This window comes from Mauremys mutica, chromosome 1, assembly GCF_020497125.1.
Source record: "Mauremys mutica isolate MM-2020 ecotype Southern chromosome 1, ASM2049712v1, whole genome shotgun sequence".
Lineage (NCBI taxonomy): Eukaryota > Metazoa > Chordata > Testudines > Geoemydidae > Mauremys > Mauremys mutica.
In genome coordinates this window covers 91210729-91223164 of record NC_059072.1, presented here as the reverse complement: position 1 = coordinate 91223164, position 12436 = coordinate 91210729, and the positions used below count along the sequence as shown (strand labels likewise).

General features: G+C 46.0%; 1 protein-coding gene across 3 annotated transcripts in view; it reads right to left on the bottom strand.

Annotated features, from left to right (window-relative positions):
• Positions 1 to 12064, bottom strand: part of LOC123346248 (cytochrome P450 2D17-like) — a 51062-nt gene extending 38998 nt beyond the window's left edge. For 2 of the 3 annotated variants that reach the window (XM_044983541.1, XM_044983575.1), the window contains exon 1: positions 11939 to 12064. In XM_044983541.1, coding sequence (XP_044839476.1) covers positions 11939 to 12064 — 126 coding nt within the window. The remainder of the gene's footprint in view (positions 1 to 11938) is intronic. The other variant, XM_044983598.1, reaches the window with a different exon arrangement.
• Between the last annotated feature and the right edge of the window lie 372 nt (positions 12065 to 12436).

The following is a 12436-nucleotide window of genomic DNA, read 5'->3' as shown; positions in this document are numbered from 1 at the left end:
TGAAGGTTAAAGAAGCCAAAAGACTGTGGCTTACCATGGCTGCCTGCAAGCCAAATTCTGTTGCCCAGCCCTGCGTGAGTGATCTCTCACACCACACCGGCAGGCCCTCCCTCAATAAGAGGCAAAATGCGACCTTGTAACGAAAGTACTTGTGCTATGTAATGTTAACAGCAAGGTTTACTGTGAAATAGTGTACCTATTGTTCTACAAAATGTGTCTTTTTAACTACCACCCTCCCTTTTTTTTTCTCCACCAGCTGCATGTTTCTCCTTCCCAGAGGCTAGCGAATATTAGAAGGCAAAAAAACACACTCAGGATGAAATGTTCTCTGAGTTCATTCTGTCCTCCCGCACTGACAGAGCCCAGCAGAATGCGTGGAGGGAGACAATGTCAGAGTGCAGGAAAGCACAATATGAACGAGAGGGGAGGTGGCAGGCTGAAGAGAATAAGTGGTGGGCTGAAGATGATAGGTGGTGTCAGCTTGCTGACAGAAGACAGGAATCAGGGCTCAGGCTGCTGGAGCATCAAACTCATATGCTCCAGCATATGGTTGAGCTCCACCCAGAGGAATTGCTGCTGAACTCCTGGACGGGTGCTTTTTTTTTTTTTTTTTTAAACAAAGCCCCCCCCCCTGCTGCAGTCCCGATATTTTCCCCTTAACATCTGCCACCCTACAGGAGACGTATGGTGACAGTGAGACAGTGAGCTGAGCGGGGTCCATGCTTCCCATGGTATGGCATCTGCTCAGGTAACCCAGGAAAAAAGGCACAAAATGATTGTCTGCCGTTGCTTTCATGGAGGGAGGGAGGGAGGGAAGGAGAGGGGGGCCTGACAACATGTACCCAGAACCACCCGCGACACTGTTTTTGCCCCATCAGGCATTGGGATCTCAACCCAGAATTCCAATGGGCAGCAGAGACTGTGGGAACTGTGGGATAGCTCCCCACAGCGCAACATTCTGGAAGTCAACACTAGTCTCAGTACTGTGGACTCAGTCCGCCAAGTTAACGCACTTAGAGCATTTTATGTAGGGACACACACAATCGACTGTATAAAAATAATTTCTAAAAAAACGACTTCTATAAATTTGAAGGTAACTCAAGGGAATGGGCTATAGAGCCTTTTGCATCTAAGTTTCTGGTTCAAAATCAACCCAGGACTGTAGTGATCAAACACTGTCACTCTTCAATATCTTATGTGACCATAAACTGGTGGTTTCTGCTCAGCTTCCAGTGGAACAGATGCTCACTTTACAGAACAAATCAAACAAACAAACAAACACACACACACACACACACCCCACCAGGCATATTGGTACAATCACACAGGGTGCTGACTGGATCCCACATTTGCAGTCTCTGGAGGAAAGGCAAGGACCTCAAACTCCTCTCTCCTGTTTAGAGTGGGTCTGTGTGGATTGGAGTTAGTGAGGCATGTGTTCCTGTGCAAATCTTGCATTACTGTTGCCCATTCTGCAGACAGACTTCAGTCTAAAAGGGACTGTCAATCCAACACCTTTCATTAAGTAACACTGATCAAAAAAAATAAAAGATACAACAGAGCAACAGAGACTGGGACAATGGGAGCAAGAAAACCAGCATGAGGAGAAGCAACTTGTTGACTGTGAGCAAGAGAACGGAACAGGCACATCCTGGCTCCACCAGTACCTTTGAATTAGGGATCGTGTTTCTCAAACCTCTAGAAATGCTATTCTACACAGAAAGCAAACTCTAATAGATGTGATGTGTGACACTCTCCTTAGTGAGCCCAGAACCATAAGCCATTCTGTCACCTCTCTGCCATAGCCAGAGAGATCTTTGCTGGATCTTAAACCTGTGTCCTGCCACACCAGTCTGTCTGCCTTACTAGCAAACTCCTCAAGATTCTGCCAGTGTAAACCTGGCTTTGCAGATAACATTCAGTGAACCCCAGTTCCTGGGTTCTCCAGTGACATGTCTTGGTAGTGTCTGGTCCCTGTCACTGGATAATCACAGAAGTCCACCTACCTCCCGAGACACACACCAGCTTGTTGGCTCAGCTGGGGATCCATACCCCACTTTAATATAACAGCACTCAGATGAATTTATAATAAAACATGAATAAATTTATTAATAAAGAACAGAGATTTAAGTGATATTAAGCAGAGATAATAGGAACAGAAGATGGTTACAAATAAAACAAAAGAAAAAGTGTAGACATTAGAAAGTGTGTTAACAGATTATAATCCCGGTCTGAGGCAATTTCTCCCCTACAGTCAATTCTAGGCCTCTTCAACTCACATATCTGATGGACTCACTTTCAACAGCTTTCAAGAACACTGGCCTCTTTTGCCATGTAAGTGATGGATAGCTAAGGGTCCTCTCCCTTTCTTTTTATAGAGCCAGAACCCAGCCTGTCCTTCTAATACCCTGGGACCGACATGGCTACAACTACACTGCATACTTCTTTCTGAAGCCTGCTTGTTCAGACACAGCATCAGCTGCCAGCAAGCTCTGTCCCACGTCTCACTCCCCACTCCTGAGCCCTGCAGAGATGAGGTACAGTGACGGGGCTGGGACAGACACCTTGACATCAGAGCCCCTTCATCCCCCAGCTCCTTTCTCTAGGACAACCTTGTTTACCAGTTGCCTCCACAACATATTTTAAGACTATATTACAACACACATACATAACTCTCTATACACAACCCATCACACAATGCTATCCATGACCTATACATACATCACACAATGCTATCCATGACCAGCGTGTCACCAGTTCTATAGGATACCTTACAAAACACTGTTTGGCTAAATATTTGGACATCAGTGAGTTGAGTGTGCCCTTTGCCAGTTAGCACAAAGGGGTCTTCAGGTCACATCTCCCCTCTTACAGGGCTGTAGGAGGGTCAGCCACTGGGACAATTTCCAAGTCATATTCTTGGAGCCTCATGCTCCACCGCCACAGTTTGGAATTGGTGCCTTTGGTTCTTTGTACCCAGATTAATGGAGATTGGCCAATTCAAGCCCTGAACTCTCTGCTAAAGAGAGAGGCCCTTACTTGTTTGATTGCCTACTCAACAGCATAGCATCCTTTTCCTGTAATTCTGTTCAGTGGGAGTCAGTGTTTTGCTCAAGAAAGCAAGGGGCTTTTGTTCCTTTCCCGATTGCACTGCTGCTGCACTTAAACCAATGTCTGACACATCAGTACATAGTTCAAACACTTTAACAAAATCAAGACTGGCCAGATCAGGCTTTTCGGACAGAATTTTCATTTACCTTATCAAAACCCTGTGGACAAGCCTTTGCTCACATGACTGTGTTTGGTTTTGTCTTCCTGCACAAGCCTGTGATAGCAGACACAATGTCCCTGAACCCCTGCACAAATCGGCAGTAACAATTAACCAAACCTATGAAAGACTGGAACTCCGTTTTGGTGTGGGATATAAGTAATTAACAATGGCTTCCACTTTCAAGGGGTCAGGAAAGATTTGCCTGCTCTCAACCCAGTGTTCCAAATAAGGAACTTTGGCTGCTCCAATTTCATATTTACAACACTGGATTAAGTTTCAAAGTGTGAGCAACAAGGGTGATGTCATGGTGGGAGTCTGCTATAGACCACCAGACCAGGGGAATGAGGTGGACGAGGCTTTCTTCCGGCAACTAGCAGAAGTTACTAGATCACAGGCCCTAGTTCTCATGGGAGACTTTAATCACCCTGATATCTGCTGGGAGAGCAATACAGTGGTGCACAGACAATCCAGGAAGTTTTTGGAAAGCGTAGGGGACAATTTCCTGGTGCATGTGCTGGAGGAACCAACTAGCAGAGTTCTTCTTGACCTGCTGCTCACAAACAGGGAAGAATTAGTAGGGGAAGCAAAAGTGGATGGGAACCTGGGAGGCAGTGACCATGAGATGGTCGCGTTCAGGATCCTGACACAAGGAAGAAAGGAGAGCAGCAGAATACAGACCCTGGACTTCAGAAAAGCAGACTTTGACTCCCTCAGGGAGCTGATGGGCAGGATCCCCTGGGAGAATAACATGAGGGGGAAAGGAGGCCAGGAGAGCTGACTGTATTTTATGTATCAGAGAGGTAGCCGTGTTAGTCTGGTTCTGTAAAAGCAGCAAAGAATCCTGTGGCACCTTATAGACTAACAGACGTTTTGCAGCATGAGCTTTCGTGGGTGAATGCCCACTTCGTCGGATGCAAGAGTGAAAATATCCAGGGGCAGGTAAATATAAGCAAGCAAGAAGCAAGCTAGAGATAACGAGGCCTCATCCTCCCTTATTGATCTAACCTCGTTATCTCTAGGTTGCTTCTTGCTTGCTTATATTTACCTGCCCCTGGATATTTCCACTCTTGCATCCGACGAAGTGGGCATTCACCCACGAAAGCTCATGCTGCAAAACGTCTGTTAGTCTATAAGGTGCCACAGGATTCTTTGCTGACTGTATTTTAAATAATCCTTATTGAGGTTGCAGGAACAAACCATCCTGATGTGTAGTAAATATGGCAGGTGACCAGCTCGCTTAACAGTGAAATCCTTGCTGATCTTAAACGCAAAAAAGAAGCTTACAAGAAGTGGAAGATTGGACAAATGACCAGGGAGGAGTATAAAAATATTGCTCAGGCATGCAGGAGTGAAATCAGGAAGGCCAAATCACACTTGGAGTTGCAGCTAGCAAGAGATGTTAAGAGTAACAAGAAGAGTTTCTTCAGGTATGTTAGCAACAAGAAGAAAGTCAAGGAAAGTGTAGGGCCCTTACTGAGTGAGGGAGGCAACCTAGTGACAGAGGATGTGGAAAAAGCTAATGTACTCAATGATTTTTTTGCCTCTGTCTTCACAAACAAGGTCAGCTCCCAGACTGCTGCACTGGGCAGCACAGTATGGGGAAAGGTGACCAGCCCTCTGTGGAGAAAGAAGTGGTTCGGGACTATTTAGAAAAACTGGACGAGCACAAGTCCATGGGGTCGGATACGCTGCATCCAAGGGTGCTAAAGGAGTTGGCAGATGTGATTGCAGAGCCATTGGCCATTATCTTTGAAAACTCATGGCGAACAGGGGAGGTCCCGGGTGACTGGAAAAAGGCTACTGTAGCGTCCATCTTTTAAAATAGGAAGAAGGAGGATCTGGGAAACTACAGGCCTGTCAGCCTCACCTTAGTCCCTGGAAAAATCATGGAGCAGGTCCTCAAGGAATCAATTCTGAAGCACTTAGAGGAGAGCAAAGTGATCAGGAACAGTCAGCATGGATTCACCAAGGGCAAGTCATGCCTGAATAACCTAATTGCCTTCTATGAGGAGATAACTGGGTCTGTAGATGACGGGAAAGCAGTGGATGTGTTATTCCTTGACTTTAGCAAAGCTTTTGATACAGTCTCCCACAGTATTCTTGCCAGCAAGTTAAAGTATGGGCTGGATGAATGGAGTATAAGGTGGATAGAAAGCTGGCTAGATCATCGGGCTCAACGGGTAGTGATCAACGGCTCCATGTCTAGTTGGCAGCCGGTATCAAGTGGAGGATCGGTCCTGGGGCCGGTTTTGTTCAATATCTTCATTAATGATCTGGAGGATGGCGTGGACTGCACTCTCAGCAAGTTTGCTGATGACACTAAACTGGGAGGAGTGGTAGATATGCTGAAGGGTAGGGATAGGATACAGAGGGACCTAGACAAATTAGAGGATTGGGCTAAAAGAAACCTGATGAGGTTCAACAAGGACAAGTGCAGAGTCCTGCACTTAGGATGGAAGAATCCCATTCACTGTTATAGACTAGGGACTGAATGGCTAGGAAGCAGTTCTGCAGAAAAGGACCTAGGGGTTACAGTGGACGAGAAGCTGGATATGGGTCAACAGTGTTCCCTTGTTGCCAAGAAGGCAAATGGCATTTTGGGCTGTGTAAGTAGGGGCACTGCCAGCAGATCAAGGGATGTGATCATTCCCCTCTATTCGACATTGGTGAGGTCTCATCTGGAGTACTGTGTCCAGTTTTGGGCCCCACACTACAAGAAGGATGTGGAAAAATTGGAAAGAGTCCAGCAGAGGGCAACAAAAATGTTTAGGGAGCTGGGGCACATGACTTATGAGGAGAGGCTGAGGGAACTGGGATTGTTTAGTCTGCAGAAGAAAAGAATGAAGGGGGATTTGATAGCTGCTTTCAACTACCTGAAAGAGGGTTCCAAAGAGGATGGATCTAGACTGTTCTCAGTGGTACCTGATGACAGAACAAGAAGTAATGGTCTCAAGTTGCAGTGGGGGAGGTTTAGGTTGGATATTAGGAAAAACTTTTTCACTAGGAGGGTGGTGAAGCACTGGAATGGGTTACCTAGGGAGGTGGTGGAATCTCCTTCCTTGGAGGTTTTTACGGTCAGACTTGGCAAAGCCCTGGCTGGAACGATTTAGTTGGGAATTGGTCCTGCTTTGACCAGGGGGTTGGAATAGATGACCTCCTGAGGTTCCTTCCAACCCTGAAATTCTATGATTCTATGAAAGTACTGTCTCACTGCACCAATACTCAGCTGTCCAATCGCGCTGCTCAAAACTCAATTTCCAGTCAGCGGGAAACTTTGACATTTTGAAATTTGTTTCCAGTTAGAATCAGAATGAAAACAAATTTCCCAGATATTGAAATTCCCAAAAAAGTTCTGTTCTGAAAAGTTTTTGTTTCAAAATGTAATTTTGAAATCTGGAAATTTGGATTCTAATGCTGTTTTGTTATATGGAGCGTTTTTATTTGTCTAGTTACATTTTATCCATAACATGTCAGTGGCAATAGTGCTCTGAATAGTACTGCTACTGATGTTACGAAATAATATAAAAATAATTAAAAATGAAGAACAGTGAAACAAACTTTTTCCAAAGTGAACAAATTTTCCCTTCAAAAGGCCACCCCCAGGGAATAGTCATTAAAACTATTTGTTGTCTAAAAACTGGTTCAATGAAAACATTCCCACCAGCTCTACTGTACAGCTGTGTATGGGAACCATTGCTAAAGTGATGTAATTCTCCAATTTACACACACACCTTGGGAGGGTGTGTCTAAGTCCTAGTTTAAGGGCCCAAATGAAGAATAAGGCACTTACATTGCTGCTTTCTCAACCATTAGAGTAGTGTAGTCTAGTGTCAATGCTTTCTTTATATTAACAAACTGATTTACAATCTCGATGTACACACGGTTCCATAGTGTATGACTGATCAACAATTAACCAACCACCCACACAGATTACAGTGAGAGGGGGATGTCACAAGCTCACATGATGTAAATGTAAAATGCTTTTTTGCTTTGCTCTTATTGTTTAGCTTTTTCTCCTTTTATAGATTGAAATCTTCCTGCAATGCAGTAAATAATAAATGCACTTCAGCTGCCACTCAAGAACCGGAAACTGATCTGGCATGGGTGCTATTCACCAACCCTCTCTGCCAGTCACTGAAAGGCATCTGTCCCTCCAGCACGTAAGTTAAAGCCAGGCGAGGACACTGGAAATTGAACTGCAGCAAGTTCCCAATGAAAGGGAAGGAGACAGAACCCTGGGGGTAGTTTTTCCATCTCTTTCTGTGCTTCATGTGATCAAAAAGCAGGATAAAGACAGCAAAAGAGAGGCCAGGTGTTACCTCACTCTGTCCCCCAATAAGTTTTTCCCCTTTCCCCTCCAACACTTTCCTTCTGCCTGTTTCACCTTCTCCCAGTCTGTCTTTCAGTTTCTTTCTCCTACTTTCCCTTTCTCACTCCCCCCATCCCTCTCTTCCTTTCCCTCTGTTTTAGTATCTATTTCTCTAGCTATTCTATTCTAGTCACACCCTCTCTTCTAATAACAAAGTGCCATAAGTCTGCACAGGACTTTACAAACAGCAAAGTGCCGGGCGGTGTAGTTATTGTTTCTCTTCAGCTCCTCCCCAGACCTCGTAGGAGTGGTGAGGAAGGTGTGCCTGTCCCCATTTTACACAAGCCATAAATTTACACAAAATCTGTAGGAGTCGTCGCAACTGGGAGCCAATCTCGTGACAGTTGGAGCCAAAAAATGTACTGGTGAAGGCTCTTGACACCGTCCCACTCTCTCCACCGCTCCACTTCAGCAATAGAATTATAGCAGGCAAACTAGCTAGAAAGGAAGAGGTTTGACTGGTTTTGTTACTTCTGACATCACTATCTAGGGTTTGTTTGTTTTTTAAATATATGGCTGCTCTAACTGTATCTAACCATCACAATGGCACTACTTAAGAAGGATCTGAGTTGTCCATGACTGGAATTATAACAATTAGACATCAATCATTAAGAATATAACTTAATTACAACCTAATTTCTTCAAAATCGTTTATGCATGTGTTTTCTAGGAGATTTAACCATATAGAACTGTCTGTCTTACTCTGTTATTAGGATCGTTCAGTCAAAGACAAGATGAGCCAAGTGCAGCATTTCTTAAAAGCTCACTTTTGATTGATTTTAACGCTAACTAATTAACAATGTGACTTTTAAATCCTCAGGGAAGTCAGTCAGTAGGGTAAGCCCTGTGGCCTGAAGCCTAGGAAAGAAGGAAGGTAACAGAGTCAGCTCTGCTGTCATCTGCTGGAGACCAAGGGGCATGGACTGAGCAAGGCAGCACCATATTTACATATTAACTTCAGGTAATTTTGGGACATAGGGGTATAATTTGGCTGAGTTTTGTACTTGCAGACCACATTTTGGAGATTACTCTGGTGGGAACCATCTGGGCAAAGCCTGAACAATGAGTACACGGTCACCCTGAAGAAGACTGATGTTTGCCAAGGTCTGGTAAGCGTCCTTGAACAGAAGGAGGCCAAGTTCCCGAAAAAAGAGAAATTGTCTGTTCTTGGTTAATTGCTGGAAAAGCTTCCACAGGGGGTAAGAACTCTTATAGGACTGTTAGATCCCTGATTCCCCCAATACCTTAACAAAACAAAAACAAAACTGAGCTGAAAGCTACAGTTGCCTGATAGGGGCAGAGCTCCGCAGTGGTTCTAGTCATTGAGCAAGTGGAGGACAGAACCCCTCTGCAGTTCTGGTCACCTGGCCAGCAGTGAGTGCAGCAAAGTGGCAATCGGTCTCACCTACAGCTTGCAAGCAGACTGAGAGCTGCTGTGTGGACTATGGTGGAAGCAGAGGAGTTTACAGCATCCGTCTACACTGGCCTAAAGACTTTGGTGAGGTCTCCCTGTCCTAGCTACTGAAACTGTTATAGCAGGAGGTGGTAGAGCAAGCAGGAATGGATTTGCCTATCAAAGGTGCCTAGATTAGATATAGAGGCCCAGATTACTGGGTGGGGACGTGAGCCAAAATTAAGCAAATAGTCTAGAAAGAAGGTACTGGCCCTTGCTGCTGCCAACGCCATTGGCCGAAGGGTTACAGTACTCAGTGCCATAGATTTGGGGACGGTACATTGTACTCCGTGTACATAGCAAAGAGGTTTAGCTTTAAACTTTAAAGTTCTGCTTTAAGCATAAAACTCAATTCACTCTTAACTATGGAGTTACAACCTGGGAATCCTAGACCTACTGAAGTCAAGGTCAACCCCCCATTGACTTCATAGGTCAGGGTTTTACTGCAAGCTTCCATAATAACCATAAGAGCTTCCACATGACAGTTCTGGTGAGCCTGCATTTTGTGAACTCGTGTAGCACCCATGAGGCATGACACCATAACCAGAGCTAGCACAGAAGCCAAAACACAAAACTACTCAAGGTTGTGGAGAAGGGTTTGCCTTTTGGGACCTTGCTTGCTCGACTTCTCTTGCAATATCACTGAATACAGGCTGAGGAGAATGGAATGGGCTGGACACACAGCAAAAGCATTGCAGTCAGACTTTGGGTGCATAAGGCACTTCAAGGCTGGAAGGTTTATTTGTTTATTTTCTTATTCAGTGTTCCTGGAATGCTAATTGGACCTTTAAATAACCAAAACCAGCAACAATAATAAGCAGCACTAGACGTGCACTGACCGTCTCCAGGAACGCCGGCTCCATGTGGTGCTTAAGGATGATAGTCATCACTTTTGGGTCCAGACCAGGGCCCCAAGACTGGTGGGACTGAATTTTGAGACCCAGAATATCCAGTGTTTACTGCAGAACTTCAGAATGAGACCTCCAGAGTGAGCTGTCTCCGATATCTAATCGTCATGGAAAAGCATGGACATTGGCCCATAGGAGCTGACTAACCAGGGTAGCTGCTGGACATTTGGACTGGGAAGTCCACAGTGGGTGCTGATGTAATGGAGGTGGGCGTAACTATACAGAGTGCACCCATAGGGATGTGACCAGTGTGACTGAGATCATAGAAAGATACAACTGGGCATCCACAACTGGGCCTGAGCTACTGATGGAACCCATGTGTCCATTCAGTGCTGCCTTTCCTGCATCAGAGCTGGATTTAGGAGCAGGCAACCCAGGCGATCCTAACATGCACATTTATCATCTTATATGACAGGGATAAATCATGCATGCAAATCGTGCATCCAAGCCGTGAAATGGGTTACAAGTGAAATAAAAAATAAGGTATTCAAAAGTTTAACAAATTGGGGGGAAAGCGGGGGGCGGAGGGTGCCGAAGACATTCCTCGCCTGGGACGCCATTTGATCCAGGGCTGGCCCTGCCTACAACATTACAATACATAGTTACATACCTAGTGTAGAGGCGCCTTATCCCACAATTCCTCCTCCTTCAGCTAAATTGGCTTATTGCCATATCTGAATCCTGGGACTCCCCAGACAGACCTGGAAATTCTGGAAAGGCTTTGGTTATTGCCCAGTCCAAATTCTCCCTCTGGTGCATCTGCTTCTCCTCCTTCACTACAGCAATTCACAGAGCCTCTGTGCTGCTAGTAACACTGTAGGTTGCATCCATTAGTTGCCTTCCACTGTCATTATTCTATGTTTCTTTCATCTGTTGTTTCAGCCCTGTGGCTAGCGACCATGCATAAGGCTGCGAGTCTGTCACAGATTCCATGACTTTCCATGATCTCCGTAACTTCTGCAGTGGCTGGTGCTGGTCCAGGGGCTGCCTGAGCCAGGCAGTCCCTGGGCCAGCAGCAGCAGTTTGGGTGTGTGGGAGGGGGCTAGGGATAGGGGTTGGGGAGGGCGCTTACTGGGGTGGGGGACTCCCCTGCAGATCCTAGGCAATAGAAGGGTGGGGATGGGGGTCTCTGCACCGCATGCTGCTGGCACCCGTAGGCCCCACCCCCACAACACCCATTGGCTGTGGTTCCCGGCCACAGCTGGTGCTTGTGGCGGGAGCAGTGGAGGAGCCCCTGTCCTCGCCCCTACTTCTGGTGCCTAGGAGCTGCAGGGATGCAGAGCCGGGTAGGGAGTCCCACCAACCCTCCCTCCCCCAGTACCAGTGGGGATCCTGAGTCACCTCCCCCAGCACCTGCGGCACCCCCGGACTTAAACTCGGCCAGAGGGCTGAATCACTGAAGACCCGCTGAGAGAACCATTGGCTGGGGGTAGGGGCTCACGAGAGGTGGGTGCCACCCCAAAAAAAATTGGGATCACAGGCATATTGGCCAGAGAAAAGGGAGCACTCATGAGAGGTGGGTGCTGATCCCATTACACCTAGTTAGAAATGTTAATGCATGCTGGTAAACTTTACTGCACTGGAGGCAATGTGTTCCATTCGTAGGGCAGGAAGTACTCTGCATTAGTCAGTAGCACCCTAATGAAGGACTAGTCTTAAGGGAGTCCAAAGGGAATCCTGTCTCATCCATGACAGGCAAATGTCAGCTGCAACAGGGGAGTACCCAAACGAGTAGGGATGAACAGAGGGGTCCGTAAGACTCCCAGATGGAAACACACAACTTTAAGGTGAGGGACACCACTCCTCCTGCCAAAAAAAAGTTTGGGGTTTTTACATTGTCTTTATTTTTTTTGCAGGCTAAAACCTAAATTCTCTTTCCACCTGAAAGCACCAACCATCCTTAGTAAGTGATTTTATCATTTGTATTAGGATAGTACCTGGAAGTCTCTTTGTGCTGGGCACTGTACAGATATACAGTGAGAGACCATCCCGGCCCTGAAGAGTTTACATTCTAAACAGGCAAGGCAGACATAGTGGAACAAAGGAAATATCATCATCATCATCTCCTCCTCCCTGTCACAGTTTGATAATGGTCTATTCCATTTCTCCAGGCTGTGTGGCTAGGCGGTCTGTGGGCAGACAGGTGACTTGGCTGAAGTGCTGATGTGCGCTGGCTAGTCTCTGCTTCCTGCAGCCTAGACAGGGCTATGGGAAACTAAGTGTAAATTAGCTGCTTTCCTTTGGGAACAAGAGGCTTTTAGGTTAAAAACAATTTTTTTATCTGAACTATTCATAATATAGCCAAGCAGCGAATGTGATCTGCTCCCTACCTTACATCACAATTCACTCTGCAATTCCCCAAGCAAAATAACCACACCCTCATCCCTTGACTTCTAGTCACACAGCCCAAATCTCCTTTCTCACAGTAACGTAGA